The sequence below is a fragment of the Asterias rubens genome, chromosome 5 (genome assembly GCF_902459465.1).
Source record: "Asterias rubens chromosome 5, eAstRub1.3, whole genome shotgun sequence".
In the NCBI taxonomy this organism is placed as follows: domain Eukaryota; kingdom Metazoa; phylum Echinodermata; class Asteroidea; order Forcipulatida; family Asteriidae; genus Asterias; species Asterias rubens.
The window spans coordinates 22342099-22360103 of NC_047066.1; the positions used below are offsets into that span (position 1 = coordinate 22342099).

Consider the following 18005-nt stretch of genomic DNA (forward strand, 5'->3'; position numbering starts at 1 on the left):
CATTTGAGCCAACATCATTATCTTTAGGCTAGTTGTCTGGAGTGTTTTCCTATGCAGCACATAATGGACAAGTTTCCGTATGGCGCCACCACTTTTTCATTCGATATGAAATAATATTGTATTTAATTAACCTCAATGAGATATCCCTTTTTGTAAAAATGAGTGAAAAGTGGTGGTGCCATACGGAAAGTTACCCCACATAATTTCCAGTGACAAGTTGATGTTGGTCTTGGAGCTGCTGGTGGTAACTGGTGGGTCATTAGTAAAAATACATTGATTTAAGTTTAATGTTATGCTGTATAATCCTGTTCTGCCAAGGCTTCACAGCGTACTTGAAAAACAGCTGTCATTTAGGTCAGGCCAAGTTTACGCTACATGTACTAAACTTTATGGAAATTATGTCTCTGTACAGTTCTAATAGTTGGTCTTCCCAATTTGCATATATTTTAATGCACACTAGGTACATTGCATGCCATGAAATTCCAGACTAGAAAACTTTGATAATGTCCTAGAAGAATGGATTATAACGCCTTTTTGATATGTCTGCTCCTTATTTGCATAATTAATTGATGACAGGTGTGACAGATGTTCTGAGAGACATCTTCAAATTAAATTGACATAATTCAAGAATGCTACATCCAGTTTGCAAAGGACTCATTTGTTATTAAAGTTTCATCTGTTTCTGTGTTTTATTGATGACTATTACAACCTTATTCATATTTTGTACACGTCCACCCTATCAGTATCAAGTTATTTATATTTTAATTACAATCTCCAAAAAATGGTGAATAAAACATTTCTGGAATGAACCAATTTTATTAGTACCAGAAGTCAGATAATAATGCACTTTTTGACAAAGTAAAAACATATATAGAGCAATTTAATGAAATGGCACTTTCAGTACAAAAAATAATGTTGATGCTTTCTTAGTAATTTTCAACCAACAGTTCTAATAAAACTTGTTGCCCAACAGATACACAATGAATGTCGAACTTATGATAATGGTTACACAAAATAATAGAATGGTTTGCATTTTATGAAAAAAACTAAAACACAGATTAGCGAAGTTGTATATTGTGTCTGGTTTCTTGTTCTGCGTTAAAACACGCCCCCATAGATCTGTTGCTCCACTGTTAGTTTGCGGATGATGTTAGCGTTTTTGCTGCCTCGTTCGCACATAGCACCGATTGCGTCTGAAATCCCTCCTCGTTCAGTCGACGACACGGATTCTATCAACTGGGATTGAACAAGAGTCAAAATTATGTTTTCGTATCGGACTGGGGCCTTTAGAAAGCCTGTTAGCATAAAACTTGCTAAGCACAGACCAATCCTGCTTAACAGAAACTGGTTCCAGCCAAAATTCCATGGAGTTAACATTATTGCAACCGAAGCCCTGCTCATTTTTTGCTTAGCAAAGATATTGTCAATTTTCTGCTTGACAGCTTTATGAAATTGGTCCCTGGTTATTTTAAGTGTATTGCATTATAATGACACTTGTGGTAAATAATGGCATTAAAACTCATCGAACAATTCCTGGCTATTGTTCGTTTATTTGGAAATCGATTAAGAACAATACTAAAATCAATATTGTTAACTGCTTAGACAAAAAAGAGTTACTCACATGAAGAAACTCCTCGAAGTCTATACTATCTGAATGATCTTCATCAATTACATCAAACCTTTCCTTGCGTACACTGCTTGAGGAAGTATCCCCCATATCACTCAAGACGTTATCTCTAAAAAAAAAAATTAAAAAAAATGGTCAGACCATTCGAGGGTTCAATAGTTCAATAAAGACGTACGCTTTCGAAATGGTTGTCTTATGTTTTTGTTTTCCTGTTCAGTTGGGGGATCTCTTGCCGAGGGTGGGTATAGAATTTCCTAATATTTTAACACTTACAGTTCTGGGAAGTCTATGAGTCCATCATGGTTAAGATCAAAGGACAAGAACTGAGACCGCATCCCAGCTATATCTGCCTCAGTCCACTGTGGGAAACGGGCTGCCAAACCCACAAGATCTGAATAAGAAAGGGTAACATGCATGGGGAAAAAAAGACAAAATAATTTTGAAAGTCTCAAACCAAAGCACAGCAAAAAATTCCAACCATAGATTGTTTAATTTATTTGTAAATATTATTTTATTGGTTCTGTTCTGAGTAGTTTAGTTTGAACTGATTGTAAATTATTTGTCTGGTAGTTTTGCTCACTGTCTTGACAAAACAATAGGGTGCAAGTGCGCGTCTAGAACACGGCATGGGTCCAGGGCCGCCGAGGGAAGCCGTGTGGTGCACCATCTCAGCCTTTCTTGGTTATCTTTTGAGGCAAATAGTTTGCATTCACGAAAAATAACTTGAGCGCACCACGTGTACCTCACCATTGTCCGCTTTTAAATGTTGCCCCATAAACGAGTTTCATTATTAAGAAGACTTCAAGGAATGCAGGTGAACCTTTTATTCCCAATTTGCGCTTGTTTGTATTAATTCATTATCTACCCGATCCAAAACGATGAAGGGGGCGGGGCCCCCATATCCTCCGTTATTTACGACAGTAAACAAAGTTTGTTTTAGTTTTTGGGGGGATTTGTGAATGTACTGGCAAACAGGCAATCCCCTTTCTATCTTAAAGCTGCAGAACAGTTTGCAGCAATGCCAAGGCATTTCACTTTTGCTTCAGTCTCAACCTCAGTAAAAAAAAAAAAAAACGTCCCCAAAATATAATATTCTCACCGTTAAATTTAGCCTTGGCTTCCTGTGCGTCTTGTCTTTCCTTCACATAACGTTTAAAGTATTTATGGGTCAGGCATTCATACTCTGTTATATCTGTCTCCTGTTCGAAGTCTTGACGGCGTTTCCCTAAATAAAAACATTAGGCAAATAACAATTGAAAAAAAAAAGATTAACTGAACATTTTTTCCTGCTGGCCTTGGTTCGTCATGTTAGTTTGATTTTGATTTTGAATGCAACATAAAAACAACACACACCTCTTGCCTACGCGGCGATACACAATTATAATGACGATGACGTTAAAACTACGAAAGTGTCTAGTAAATTCCTACCTGAAATGTTGAATGCTTTCAAATCCTCAAAGTTTGGTGGCTCCTTATCGATTGGGAAACTTGGCGACTGGCCCATGACGAAAAATAAAAGTAGTATGCTGGTGGATTTATTTGTTCACTGGCATGATATTGATTGCTAATCCATTGTAGTGTCAAACTAGTGGTTTCCTTCATTCATAAATCTTGCCATTTCTTCACTATAAATTAGGTAGGTCTAAAACATCATCGTTTACGTTGCTGTCCGGCCACAAACGAACACAGGCACGTTGTTTTTGTGCGCGTTTGAGTTGCGTGCCGCGACGCAAGCGTGACTCGATCCCATGCGCGACTCTAAAATTGCGCGACATGCGCCCTGCCGTGCGCGCAGCTGACGCCCCAGACTTGACTATTTAAATGCCCGGAATCTTTTTGCGTTTTGGAGTAGAAAGTAGCGGCAGAGAGTTCCCTTTTTCTGCCAGATTTTTACTGATAAGGTTAGGCTCTGTCGTAGTTTTCGAGTGCAAAATGTGGTGGTCGGAAAGAGCACTCTCCACAACTCTACAAAGTGAGAACCCTTACGGATTCTCCCTCCTTGCTCTTTTTTAATTGTTTTATTTTGATATCACTTTTTGGATGAAAGCCCCACACAAATCCAAATTAAGGGATACATACATGTCTTTGCTTGCCCTTTCTTATTTTGGTGGATTATTAAAGAAAGTAAATGACTCTTTATTATAGATAGATAACATGATTTAATGAAACAAAAAACTGTCCCCAGCAGCTGCACAAAGGCTGATTTTTTTAATTTACATTTTTAAAAGAACTACAAATTGAAATTTAATAAGAGGTGGAGTAGGCCACTATTAATTAAACCACAATTGTACATTTAAAAACATTGTAAATTAAAATTAAATTAAATAGGGTGTGGCAATAAGCCACTTATCATTTATCAAGAAAAGAAAAGTTTACAATCAAGAAAAACAACCTTATCATTATTTTTAAGACCCCAACAAGACCCAATAAGATTCAAAAGTACATCAATATGTATTACAATAAATAGAAATTGTTTATTTTATTTTGGTTGTACCAGCAAGTTTACTATTATTTTAAGTTTATTATTATTCTTCACACCATGCAAAGCTTCAAACATCACTTCGGGTGAAGTGTTCTGGCTTTATATCTATTGACTGGCAGCTCTGCATTGGAGTATGGGGTGCTCTTAAATGGTTTTGGGGAGCCTTGACAGTTATTGTCACCCATCTTCCATGAACTTTGGCCTCTCCCTTCCTGTTCTCTTCTTAGCTTCTACATAATTATTTCTGTCCTTACCCAATCTACCCTCATCTCTCATCTACTCTCCACATGTTCCTGGTTGTATCCAAACCTTATGTCAGTTATCTTCATTCAGGACCAGTGCTTCATTTGTCTTTATTTAGCATGTATGCCTTCATGTAGTTCTGTTTAAAATATGTTTTTTCCCTATAACTATAATCTTTGCACATATACATCTATTGTAATTGTTCTTTGTGAAATGGCAGAATAAATTTAATAATAATAACCTTAGTTTATGAAGTATTTACATACATACTCTCAGAATTTCAGTAGCTATGTTTGTTTCAGATCAGCAGAGTGTGGGTTCGAGTCCAAGTTGTGGCCCTTGTGTCCTTAAGCAAGATATTTAACCATGCTTGCTTAAAGACAGTGGAGACTATTGGTAATTACTCAAAATAATTATCATCATAAAACCTTTCTTGATTACGATTAATGGGGAGAGGTTGATAGTATAAAACAATGTGAGAAACAGCTCCCTCTGAAGTGACGTAGTTTTCAAGAAAGAAGTAATTTTCATCGAATTTGATTTCAAGACCTCAAGTTTAGAATTTGAGGTCTCGAAATCAAGCATCTGAAAGCACACAACTTCGTGTGACAAGGGTGTTTTTTCTTTCATTATTATCTCGCAACTTCGACGACCGATTGAGCTCAAAGTTTCACAGGTTTGTTATTTTATGCATATGTTGAGATACACCAACTGTGAAGACTAGTCTTTGACAATTACCAATAGTGTCCAGTGTCTTTAATTCTTTGGATTGGAGATTATTAAGCCCTAGGTCCTTTGTACTAGGATTGGTAGTGAATGTATAAGAACCCAGAACACTTAGTTGGGGTTAACCCTGGTGTTTCTTGTTCACGTAACAAGCACTTCCAGCCAATTGAAACTGTAGTTTACTTTCGCACTTTAAACAAGATTTTAATTTTACACAATGATTGGTATGCCCTTTTTAGCACTCTGTCAGATAGTGTGAAGTCCAAAGATAAAAACAAATACATTGTTTGCACGTACAGAGTAGAAAGTAGCTTTAAATAAAGGGTCTGTATACATTTGGTAATGACTCTGAAAATAATAAAAATTTATGCTTTGGATAGTACAATACATTTTGAGAAAGGTTATGGAAAAGGATATCACATTTTATCCCCTGAAATGTGAATCATAAGAAGCATTACCACATTAAGGCTTCTCAGATTGCATTTCCAATAAGGATTTTTCTCCCTGTAGACATTATTCGCTCGCTCCGGAGTTTCGGTAATATCTCAAAAATGTGACCACCTTTTGTTATGAAATTTTCACAGGTAATTGTTTTTACAACTACATGTATATAGGATTAAAACAAACAGTTAGAAAATACAAATTGACTTTAATGGCACTGGACACTATTGGTAATTACTCACAATAATTGATAGCATAAAAACTCACTTGGTAATGAGCAATGGAGAGCTGTTGATAGTATAAAACGTTGTGAGAAACAGCTCCCTCTGAAGTAATTTTTGAGAAAGAGGTAATCTCACTCAAATAATAAAAGACTTCAGCAGAAGCCTTTTATTATGCAGCTGAAAGCACACAATACAAAATAATGTACCAAGGGTGTTTTTTGTTCCATTATTCTCTCACAAGTTCGATGACCAATTAAGCCAACATTTTCACAGTTTTTTTTTTTTTAATGCATATGCTGGGATACACCAAGTGAGAATACTGGTCTGTCTTTGACAATTACCAAAGGTGTCCAGTTCCTTTAAGCATTGAGTAATACCACATAAAAGCGGTCACACAATCAATAAGGGTAACACGCCTCCCTCCTTACACCACTGGTTTTACAAGGATTCATTTAAAAGAAATCATAAAATCAGTTCAGAACAAACTAAACAGAGATTATTTTTCATAAAATGTGCAATTTAAATGGTTAACAAAGAATGTTTTTCCAGGTGCTCCTTGACTTTGTCGTCAATGTTGGCAAAGTATTTTAATCTCATCAGGATCTCTCTGGCTGTGGAGTACTCTTCTGAAATTAAAAGACAGATGCAGAACTTTAAAGTTGATTCCAATTGCCTTAAAACCCTTACTCTCCAATTACTTTTTATATCCTTCAAGATAATGGTGATTTGCAGGTCTTCAAATACTGTTTTTTTAAAATAAATATCTTAACAGAAATATTTTTCTGGGGGACTGGTACTGGTCAGTGAGCTATCAGATTTAAACCAGTCACCTTTCCCCTCAATAATCACCACCAATGCTGTGCTTTGTCTTCTAGGGCGCTGTTATACCCATGTGGCTCAATGCCTACAAATAAGTAATTGACCATCTTAGACATTTTCCAGCTGGTGCTGAATTATTTTTGGGACAAGAACACTTACTTCAGAAAAAGGGCAATAGAATGTATTAGGGGTAGTTTTAGGAAACAAAGGCAAAGGCAATTTCCTTGGTATGCATGTCAAAGCAAGCTTGGAGCTGGCATAATAACCACGGGCTGAGAATTTTAGTTGAGAGTAGAGATTAGCAAAATCAAATCTTATACAGAACTTACTCTTTGAGAATGCCTCCGACAGATCCTTCAACAGACTTTCAAGCATCACTGCAAAACAAACCAGGAAAAGAATAACTATGGTTCAATGGGCCAGCTCTCTCCAGTTTGCATGAAACATTGTAAAACTCAATCTTTCTGAATCACATATTCTGAAAATACCATGTATAAGTTTAACCATAAAGTTTGATGGTTTAAAGACCCACTTGAGTGAATTAGTTTTTGACAGGAATGCAATTTTTTCTCGTTTATGGCATATTTGTTTATCATTTAAATGTAACTTTGATATTTTTACACTTCTGACTTCAGCTGCCTGACTGGTGAGAAGCTTCTAAATAAACCTATCTTGAGCTGCCACTTCTGCCTCCTCCACAGACCAGTGCCTAGTCTGGGAAGATCCCTCTTGATTACACTTTTTCATGTTGTCCTAGGGTGGCCTCATCTGCGCTTCCTGACTTACATGTCCTAATGCCAAAAAGGATTTCATAGTCAATAGTCATCCTAAACTACTTACCACCATTCTCCTTTCCTATTCTCCTCACAGTGTCCTCATCCCTGGAATCCGCCAGTTCTTCATTGGTTTCCATCACCTCCATCAAGAACTCTGGTTCAATTCCTGAGTCTCCTTCCTCAATGGTCAACCCATTCAGCTCTAACTGTCGAACACAATGAAGAAGAAAAGGTAAGGAAACAATTCTTGAGTAACTCTATCGGTAGAATGTTTAGATCTAAAGATGATCAAACAGGAAATTGAATGAACAAAACAAGAAAGACCATTATACACCAGCCTTCTGAGAAGTAGAGAAACCAGAAAAGAATAAAAATAGCATTTTAATTATTAATGTTCTTCTCAAACCTGTTGTGAAGACGGGAATGATTTTAGCAAGCTGAAGTGAAGAGGCAAATGTCCACTCAAGAAGGAGAGATTGAAATTGTCAGGACGTGGCTCAGCATTAGAAGGGCAAATTTTATACCAATAGAACCAGAAAAGAATAAAAATGATGATATCAAACCTGCAGCCACCACCAACCAAACTTTGTGTCTTTACCAAGATGATTTTGTGGGCATGTATGGAGAGAGGATTAACCAATGTTGGTGAAGAATTTGTTTTAAACAGAGTTGAAAACATCAAAAGTTTGTGAGACACAGTAGTCACCAATCATCAGAAAACTACCTGGGAGTGTGGGCTCCTTGTGTTTACCCAAGATGCCATTTATTTCTTGCCACCTTTTTTGTTATATGCTGCCCTTATGGTGATCAAGCTTGCTTGCCAACTTTGAGAAATCACTCACCTATGGAAAATACCACTTACTGCCTGTCAGGGGTAAGTGTTAACTTGACCTGCACATAAGTAAGATCTTTTCACTCTTCAAGTGTGACTTACCAGGTACAAGCCTCTGGATAATGGCTTTAGCAGGGTGCTGTAGGCCTTATTCACCTGTGAAGACTGCTCAGCAGAAAATTCCTGCTCCACCTGTACGGAAAGTAATTCAGAATATCTTTGATTTCATTTGAAACAAGACCTAGTGCTGCAGAGTATTGTTTCTCTACACTTATTAGCGAGTAACTTATTAATTCAAAGAATTTCTCCAGGATTACTTCTCCCTACATAGAGTTACTTAAAGCATGCGGCCAACGTTGGTAATTGTCAAAGACCATCCACACTTTGTGTGAAAAAGCATATAATATGAAATAAGAAACCTGTAAAAGTTTATGTTCAATTCGTCTACAGAGTCACAAGAAATGGTGAACACTATTTTCACTGCTTTCAATCGTAGGATATTCAAATGTTTAAATTCAAGTTAATACCATAATCCAAATTCTCTTCATATCTGGTTCGTCAGCCATACTTAGACCATTCCTCAAACTTTTTAAACCTGTTCAAGTTCAAACTAAATACACCTGGGTTAAGAGAAGCAATTTATGGTTAACTTCTTTTCTAAAGAACCTAAGTGTCATGACCAGGAATCAAACCCACACTTAGCTGAAACCCACACTTAGCTGATTCAGCCATCAAAACACGAGTCTGATGAGCTAAATCATACATGTACGTACCTTTGGTTTGATGCTAAATTTGTCAGGATGCAACTGTCGCTGCAAATTTCTGAACGTCTGTGTTAGCTGTGCAGGGTTGAGGTCGAAGGTCACTTCACTAAAAGGAAAAGAAAGCAGAAAGATAGTGCAAAGATTTACACATATGAAACAGTAATCGAAATTGAAGATCAGTTAACACTCTTGACACTCCAATTTATAATCCCTTCCTTTAGATAGAATTAACATAAATTCAAACATAAGGGTAATGTACAGTGTAGGGAACAGAGATACATTGCTAAGTTCCAGGGTAATAGTTTAATAGGTAATAAAGTGTCACCTCTCATGCAATAGTTCTTTGCTCACAGAATGTAATTCTGGTCTACGGACTTTTTGCCCCAACAGAATTAAACTACTCCCCTGACATGTATGTATGTTTGTGTGTTGGTAGCTTTTGTTGAGGGTGAAAGGGCTAATTTTTGCAGTTTTGGCCTTCACCAATCCACTGCAGAATGAAGTATTAAACATTTATGATATCAACAAATATCTCAGTTTTTTTTTTATCTGGCACTAGTTTGCACCACCCCTGTACAGTAATGATCCAGATGAGATCATCTAATTAATTTATCTGGCACTAGTTTGCACCACCCCTGTAATGATCCAGATGAGATCATCTAATTAATTAATTATGGTGCTCTACTTCTCAACAAAAACACACCATACTAAACCTGGGACTTATCAGGAACTTTTGGAATTGTCACATTATAGTTTTGGTGAGAAATCAAACATTGTGCAAAAAAAAAGGAAAACAAATTGAATGACAGCATTGCAGACTCACATTTCTCGGGACTAGTAGTTGTTTATGTATAGGAACTAAAAGTTGGCCACTTGAAGAAAAAGTGTTAAAAACATTAAGGTGTCAAAAAAAGTGTAAATTTGTTAAACTAAGTTATAAAAAAACCTAAAATTGTTTAAATGTTTTTTTAACTATTAGGCCTAATTATCGAGGCCCCCTATTAACAATTAGTTAAAAATTGTATTCCTTTCTGACTGTACATGTTCATGGGAGCACATCGTTTATTGTAACTTGTGCCTTTGACCTTGACCCTGACTCTAGTTTGCATTTTATGCCCATTTTCCAGCCCCCATTCCCCTGTACGTTGAAAAAAAACCTCCATAATATAGCTGCAGGGTTATCTAGTAGTACACATGCACAATATGATATTGTATTGTCATACTACCATACAGATACTGTACATAATACAGTACAAGGTCTAGCCATGTCCCTATTCACACAACCCAGGTGTTTATTTACATACAGACAATTCATGAACCTCTCACGTGATCGGTTAGCAAAGATTTAGAAAAATTCCCCAACCTGTGCAATAATACGTACAACAGTTGTGGTACGTCTATCAGCGTACATGCTAGTGCAGTTTGACTGAACAGAAATGCATCAAGTTTTGACACTTTTTCTTCCAGTGGCCTAGAATTGGAAGAGTCGAGGAGCACAGTGCAAGTACAAGTAAGTATTCAAGCTTATGTTATCAAAATATCTGAGAAAATAAATGCAGTTTGTGCTTGCTTTCTTTTGATGGAACGCACAACTGCAACTTGTTTTATTGTGCACTCAAAGGTCACATTACATTGTACAGTGTATGCATGAACCTAACGACCACTTTTCAACAGTCATGGTCCTTTTCATGACGCATGCAGTTTGGAATGATAAAATCATTTGGCAAATGAATACTATACATTTACAGCATCTTCAGTACTAAACTACAATAACTATTGAAATATTTAACTGTCCTTCAATCGTGTGTTTTTGTGGCACAGTACGTGTTATCTATAAAATGCTGATAATGAAACCCTGCACTGAAGACATGCATACTGTGGGGCTATAATTGACCATGTTATCGTTACATACAAAAGAGCCATAAATTCCAGTCTTTCTGCCATGTCTGCAAGGCATGATATGTACACAGCTGAATGGGGGAGAAAAAAATCTTACTTTATATGGAAATGGCAATAAAGAACTTTCGATATTAAGAAACTTGCTTAGCTGTTTTTTAAGCGCGGCTGTGTATCAAATGTTTGCTTCACCATGAAACTAGTTGGTTTAAATCTGAAAAGTCCCTGCAGGATTTACTACAAAGAACCAATCTGTCTGAGTGAAGTTTTTGTCAGAAATAATTTTAAAGTCTCAAAAATATTGTTTTTAAATGCTTTTAAAGGGATAAAATAGCAATTGAAGAAAAAGCTTGCAAAGAGTCCCAGACTAAAAAATAATCATTTTTTTTTGCTGTTTAGTGTGACCACTAAATCGTATGACATTCATATGAGCTGGGTTGTACATGGTGTGTTGATAAAAAGTATGTTAAGAAATCTACACTTCCAAACAAAAGCATGTAGCCTACTTTTGACTTGACCACACGTATGCGTTTTGATGATTTATATATATTTTTTTCCCAGGTCATTTTAGCAAGTTGCCTACATAAAGGTTCAGGATGGCTGCCAGTGATGAAGGCCAATCAGGTATGGATCAGTTCAGACAAGACAATCTTCACTGCTCTATCTGCACCCAGTATTTCATCAAGCCTAAAATGCTGGACTGTCTCCACAGCTTTTGCCTGAAATGTCTTCAAGAGTTGAAGGCACCACTAGATTCAGATCAGAGTACGAGACTTGTTTGCCCAACATGCGTTTGTGAGACTACATTGCGTGAGAAGGGAGTACATGGTCTGCCTGATAACTCCACATTGAGTGCGCTGGTGGCAGAGTCTAGGCTGCAGGAGACTTTAAAGACAGGTCAGGGGTCAGATGGCAAATGTCAAGCTTGTGATGAGGGAAATCAAGCTGTGTCAAAGTGTATGGACTGTGATCATCTTCTTTGTGGGGCTTGCCGGGAGGCACACCGGGAGCTGGAAGAAGTCCAATCACACCAGGTCTACTTGCTGCCCAGGCATCGATCAGAGGAGGTTGACAACGAGAGTTACGAGGATGTACCTAGATGCAAAGTACACGAAGATCAATTTGTATGCCTTTTTTGCAATACCTGCATGAAGTTGGTGTGCACAATTTGCATTACCTATGAGCATCCCCAACATGATCTCATTGGTTTGTCTGAAGCCTGCGACAAAGGAAAACGTGGACTTCAGGAACTGCTTGATGAAATTGAAGAGAGTAAGAGCCGATTCGCTGAGGCAATTAGACAAACAGATGAGAGCCGTGCTGAGCTGGACATAGCGTATGCCGAAACAATTGCAAAGATCCAAAAGAAGGCAGATGACGAGATCGCTAAAGTCACAGAGAAGGCGTACAAAATGCAGTACGAGGCAGAGAAGGTCTACATGGCACAAGTCACAACTATGGACATAGTCGACAAAACAAAGAAGAAAAAGAGAGGCAACAGACAGAAGTAAAACTGAGCCCGTGCTTAGTAGTTGGGATTGAAAAGCAGTACCTTATCAATCATGATTAATACAAGGCCAAATTATCTCATTAGGTAATAATACAGAAATGATCCAGGATTAAATTTGTCATTGTAAGTTTTGCCTGTACATTGCTGCTAAAATAACTTTGTCTGATCAGCAGAACTTTGCCGAACTCATATACCAAACAGCACTTCATTATATAAATAAATATTAAGCTTTTCTTTTGCTTTTTGTGTGCCTGCTTTTGATTTGATGAAAAGAGGAAAGGTCTGGGGGAGTTTCTTTTTTTTCAGGAACTTTGTGAATCCATCATAACTGAACAGTTCACTAAGCGGTTACTCAATTCCAATGCCTCTGAAGGCAGTTTAAAGTATTGTGTTAAAGAAATTATATTGAATGTAGAATCAGCAAACTACTTTTGTCAAAGGTAAGGTGTGTCAATTGTTGTTTTTGTAAAGAAAATGCAAATTTATAGGCAAAATTAATAAGGTTGATACAATTAGAGTCAAATGTGAAAGGAACAGCTCAATACAGTGTCGATTTGCTGAGAAAACAGTAAAAATATCACAGTATTTTCACCTGAATGTCAAATCCATCGTCATTTATAGAGGTGACAGTGGATAGGTCAACAACACTTCTGGCTGCATCATTCACAAATTGACACAACAGAAAGATAATCTGTGGATATTCAATTTGGTTCACACAGTCATTCATTCATTCATTCACTTCTTACAGCTCAAGTAAAATATAACTCAGATAAAATACATGTACAGTACAGAACATTATAAAATGGAACCAACTTTAAGAACGAAGAGGATCCTTTTTTTCTAGTACATTAATGGAATAGTTCTGTACAGCAAAGGTGTAAATTTGACTCATTCATACTTTATTGGTCGGCATATATTTGCACAACCAACTTTAGTAAAATAAGTAGGCTCTAGATACTAATGGATATATTTTTCACTTTGAAATTCGTTTAAATATCGTCAGGCTCACTGAAATATTTCATAATTTTTCGACTGCAATTAATAAAATTATTAAATGTGATGGTTAGAATAATGTAAATGAAAAGTATGGCCTTATTTTAATAAATCTGTACATAACTGTAAAATGAACATCAATCTGAAATCCAATCGTACATTATAACTCTGCATAGAATTAATGTCTTTACTTTAAGTTGCTGCCATCATCACACCATTACAAATAGGGGGCAATATCATTGGTTTTCCCTTCAGGACTTGATTGTAGTTTTAACGCAAAATAAACAAAATAAAATCTCTTTTACAAGCTACTGACTCAAATTTCCAGAGAATAAAACGTTTCACAGAGAAAGCCAAAAGTTCTCTCCAGGATTTTACAAAAGTGTGTGTGTTGGGGGTGGGGTATTTCTTAACCCAAAGTTAGGCCGAAGCATTGACATTAGTCAATTGAAAAAAGGTCCCCATAATTTTTTATAGATGCGTTTCTGTTGGTTTTAAAAGCCCTTACTGTCAAATCTATAAGCATTTTTAAAATATGGTTTTATCTTACAATGTTTTTTGTGTATTTGATCTGCAGTAAATAAATAAAAATAAAAAATATAAAAAAATTATTTGTGTTTTCTAGTTGGTGGTTATCTTGGTTTTAAAAACTCTACTGCAAAATCTGGGGTATTTTATGCTTTTATTTTTGCTACTTACCTTAGAGGCATAATTAATGAAGGAAACATAAGCCTTCCAAATTTGAGCTGGGGGTGGGGGGGGGGGGGCGGTGGGCATGGCCCTTGTTCCCCTACATGTACCTCTATCCCTGCTGCTCATATAAAAAAAAAGGACTTAAGGCAGGGTTGGATATATGGGACACAGAAGAACATTATTTTCAAAATCGCAAGATCAATCATGTGATAAAAAATTTACATTCAAGCAAACGTGACATGCAGCTTTAAGTAGCACAATACAAAGACTTAGAACAGCGCAATACGCAGGGTGCAATTTGGGTTATGCTGATGTCTCAATTGACCAACCAGAATCAATGATTTAAAGGGTTTTGGTACCTTGTGTAGATCAAGTTCGTTGAGAAAAAAGGGAAAAATACAGAGCAATATTTTCAGGAATGTCACAGAAATCCTTCGCACAAGAAAGAGGTAATGTCTCACTTAAATATTAACAGACTTTTTTAGCTAGAAGTCTTTATTCCTATCTGAAAGCACACAAATACGTCCAACAATGGTGTTTTTTCTTTCATCATTTTCTTGCAACTTCGATGACCAATTGAGCCTAAATTTTCAGAGGCTTGTTATTTTATGCTTATGATGGGATACACCAAGTGAGAACACTGGTCTTTGACAATTACCCAACACGTACAGTGCCTTGAAACCATTTAGCATGAGTGTAAATTAGTTTAAAGATGAGGTCTTTTATCTACATGTCCGCTAGGCGTCTCAGAGAGCTCATTATTTAAATGTTGTACGGTTTGAAGAAAATTTGAGTTAGATTACAAGGTGTGATGCAATGCATTCTGCAGCCAGGTAAAAAACTAGTTATAATTTAACTTCAGGTCATCCAAATTAAAAGATGTTATTTCTTTTTCAGAATGAACATAGTCTTTAATCACTGAAAAATTCATTCAGTTCTCTTAGTTGTCAAGAAAGTGATGGGATTGTTTTTGCTTGATGCCAACAGAAATCAATAAGGTCCTGTTCTGCTTAATCTGATGAGAAATATTATAAAATTTTGTAACATCCCTACTAGATGTTTTCCGTCTTATCGGAAGGACAAAGGATCTATGGTTCCAAATGTCTCTGTGCTCAAAGACACAAGTTATATGAGAAGGACCTGAACTCACACTCTGACAACACCAGAACTTGCAAGTAGTGTGGACTTTGTTGTTGTTGATAATTTGCAACAATGTACCATCTTGCTGTGAATTAGCAAAACATAATAATTTCAATTATAACTGTTACAATGCATATAAAGTATTGATCAAAGTTGGGTAGGTAGTAGGACCGTCAAAGTAAATCAAAGAAAGAAGATTGAAAGAGCTTACAAATCATTGCATGAATCATGGTTTTGTGAAGCTTCATTAATTACAAATTGCTTTCACGTTTTGTTTTTTATTGTGATTTGGAAAGGTTATGGCAAAGTGTTTCATTTCATAAAAACATAACTTTTGCAATGCATAACTAGGAGATTTTTTATTATTAAAATATTATTGAAGTTGAACAGATGTAGAATATCAGTGAGACCCTTCCTTACCAATTCAGCACCTGAAAGTAGTTAGCCTCTTGGTAAACTGGTTGAATAGCGTTACACATCCCACAGAAGAATTGAACCATTGATATATCATCAACAACAGTGATTTGAGCATTGCAGTTCCAGCAAGTTCCAGTTATTGATGATGATGATGAATTGCAAAAGCTTCTTCGTGTATAACTAAGTCGACCTACAAACGAGCTAAAAAGTGGTGTTTGTCTTTGACGCACTTGAAGAGGGAAGATGCAACTTTGGTTGTGTGCGCTGTCATAAATAGTAGCTGCCTTGACATAATACATAGTCGTATAGTTTGTTAACATCGATGACGTTGACAGTCGACTTTGCATTAAAATACGATTGCATTTTGATGTAAATGCACTCGTATTTCTTTTACTAATAAAAGCAAAATTCTGACCGCGATTTTCAAAAGGTGTTGACCATCTGTTAGATAAGGTATTCACTAATGATCCTGAGTAGAGTCTAGATTGATCAAGACTTCTATTTCTGTATAAACACTGAATCAACTTGGACATTTTCAATGATCGGGAGTTTGCCATGGGCGCCGCCATTTTGTATTGACATTAGTACAGCGCCCTCTATTTTAATTGCCGACCGTTCTCAAGGTTGTACGATCTTGCTGCACTAAGCTTGAGGGAACGATGCGGCCTACCATATACAGAATCGAGGTTGTTTATTTATTGCTCTTTGGGGGAAACCAACACTATTTAAATACGGGTATATTTATTTGCATTTTAACATTATAAAACGCAAATAATCGACTTGATTAGTTGTATTGATAAAATTCTGGGGAAAATTAATACCCGATGAACTGAACTTGAGTTTTGAAATTTTGTATTTTTTGAGCATGTTCTCAGTGATTTCAGTCCTGTGAGGGAATTTTAATGGTGTAGTTGCAGTGCGCCCTCACATGACGAAAAACCACCAATCGGCTTGATGTAAAGTGTGTCGTCGTCTGCTGAATGCTGCATGTGGAGCTGGCTGGGCTAAAACTTATCTTTTCATAAAAAGATGCGGATGTGAGTAAACAAGTCATAATATTCCTACCCCTGTCAGTACTGGGAAGGCTTGGTGAGCAACTTGCTCTGAAAGGTCGGGGTGCGTTTTTTGCGGTCGAACGTAACCATTCCATCATGTCCCATGTCGCGGTCATGTATTTTGTAAGCTTGGATTGGTGGTTTGTGATGATAACAACTGTTTCGGTTGAATTTGCCATTCTTTTTCACTGACTACCCCTGATGACCAAAACAATTTTTGGTTACGACCGCCAAAATTACCCCTGAATTCGAAATTTGAAATTTTAAGCAAACCCTATTGACATATTGCATATTCTTCATCTTGGTGGTTTCAGTCCTGAATGATTTTTTGGGGGGTGAAGGTGCAGTGCGTCCTTATATGACGAAAAGTTTTATTTGGGTGAAGTTGCAGTGCGCCCTCATATGACAAAAAAACACCAACCGGCATGATTTTTTTTTGTGAAGTTGCAGTGCGCCCTCATATGACAAAAAAACACCAACCGGCATGATTTTTTTGGGGTGAAGTTGCAGTGCGCCCTCATATGACGAACCACTCGGCATGAAGTGATGTGTGTCGTCTGCTAGCTGAATGCTGCATGCAAAAAGATGTGAGTAAACAAGTGGCAATATTCCTGCCCCTGTCGGTACTGGGAAGGTTTGGTGAGCAATATCCGCCTTAAATTAGCTCAAATTACATTGAATTTACAGGTACTTACAGGTCCTCTTCGGATTGCAGGCCTCTTCATCAGATCTTCATTCAATACAACCTCCTGTTAACATTGTCGTGTAGTCGTGCAAGCTCTCTCACCTCATAGTCATAGTCTCGAGTCTTGAGAAAGTTTGTATGGAATCCCCAGCTAGTAAAAGTAAGCATGCTGGTAAGTAAAGTATAGTAACTCGCTGTTGTTTAGGGTGCATTTGTTTAGTAGCTTCCCTGGGTCGACCCCGGTCTGCCCCTGGTACGTTCGAATGGCTTTGATGTCATTCCGGGGGCTCACCCGGGTCAGCCCCAAGTGCCCTGCTTGTGTGCAGTGGGTCACCTGGGGGCTGTCCCCAGGTACATGACGTCACTACGAGAGCGGTGAGTGATCGTTAGTTCAGCTCTTGTCAGGGGCTCACCCAAGTGAGCACTGCGGGGTAGACCCAGGGAACCTTATCGAACGCACCCATTGTTCATAAATGTGGTGAGCTATGTGCTTGCTTACTGTGCATTGTGTGTTTTTACTTTGCAAAGCAATGGTACTTGCAGTTATCAGCCTTGTATGAGAAAGTTTGTACTATTGATTCCCCAACTAGTATACATGCGGTGTTCCTTGCGCTGCCAGGTGGCTATTATCAGTATCTGAGTGTATTTTTGTATTACTATATATTAGATTTAGTACTACATC

The 18005-nt window shown here is 37.2% G+C and overlaps 3 protein-coding genes across 3 annotated transcripts; 1 reads left to right on the forward strand and 2 right to left on the reverse strand.

The window, feature by feature from the left end:
- Window positions 1-483: 483 nt before the first annotated feature.
- Window positions 484-3131, reverse strand: LOC117290836 (dynein 18 kDa light chain, flagellar outer arm-like). Its single transcript, XM_033772395.1, has 5 exons — window positions 3056-3131; window positions 2727-2852; window positions 1901-2018; window positions 1622-1736; window positions 484-1236 (listed from the first exon to the last, which is right to left on the reverse strand). Exons 1-5 carry the CDS (start codon window positions 3129-3131, stop codon window positions 1099-1101), a joined length of 573 nt encoding a protein of 190 aa, XP_033628286.1. The 3' UTR covers window positions 484-1098.
- Window positions 3132-6037: 2906 nt separating this feature from the next.
- On the reverse strand, window positions 6038-16137 carry LOC117290833 (iron-sulfur cluster co-chaperone protein HscB-like). The gene is made up of 6 exons (XM_033772393.1): window positions 15587-16137; window positions 8944-9040; window positions 8273-8362; window positions 7403-7544; window positions 6892-6939; window positions 6038-6369 (listed from the first exon to the last, which is right to left on the reverse strand). Exons 1-6 carry the CDS (start codon window positions 16114-16116, stop codon window positions 6263-6265), a joined length of 1014 nt encoding a protein of 337 aa, XP_033628284.1. The 5' UTR covers window positions 16117-16137; the 3' UTR covers window positions 6038-6262.
- Window positions 7485-13004, forward strand: LOC117290834 (E3 ubiquitin-protein ligase TRIM56-like). Its single transcript, XM_033772394.1, has 3 exons — window positions 7485-7570; window positions 10402-10444; window positions 11392-13004. The coding sequence occupies exon 3, from the start codon at window positions 11427-11429 to the stop codon at window positions 12339-12341; it is 915 nt and encodes a 304-aa protein (XP_033628285.1). The 5' UTR covers window positions 7485-7570; window positions 10402-10444; window positions 11392-11426; the 3' UTR covers window positions 12342-13004.
- Window positions 16138-18005: the final 1868 nt, after the last annotated feature.

What these genes read in the sequence shown, in the direction of transcription:
- LOC117290836 (XM_033772395.1), bottom strand. Translation starts at nt 3,131, where the DNA reads ATGGGCCAGTCGCCAAGTTTCCCAATCGATAAGGAGCCACCAAACTTT. An exon ending in GAAAGCATTCAACATTTCAG is followed by an intron (nt 2,853 to 3,055) that starts GTAGGAATTTAC and finishes GTTTTTATTTAG; the next exon opens with GGAAACGCCGTCAAGACTTC. An exon ending in CTCATAGACTTCCCAGAACT is followed by an intron (nt 1,737 to 1,900) that starts GTAAGTGTTAAA and finishes TTTTTTTTTTAG; the next exon opens with AGATAACGTCTTGAGTGATA.
- LOC117290834 (XM_033772394.1), top strand. Translation starts at nt 11,427, where the DNA reads ATGGCTGCCAGTGATGAAGGCCAATCAGGTATGGATCAGTTCAGACAA.
- LOC117290833 (XM_033772393.1), bottom strand. Translation starts at nt 16,116, where the DNA reads ATGTCCAAGTTGATTCAGTGTTTATACAGAAATAGAAGTCTTGATCAA. An exon ending in AATTTAGCATCAAACCAAAG is followed by an intron (nt 8,363 to 8,943) that starts GTACGTACATGT and finishes CTTTCCGTACAG; the next exon opens with GTGGAGCAGGAATTTTCTGC. An exon ending in TATCCAGAGGCTTGTACCTG is followed by an intron (nt 7,545 to 8,272) that starts GTAAGTCACACT and finishes TGTGTTCGACAG; the next exon opens with TTAGAGCTGAATGGGTTGAC.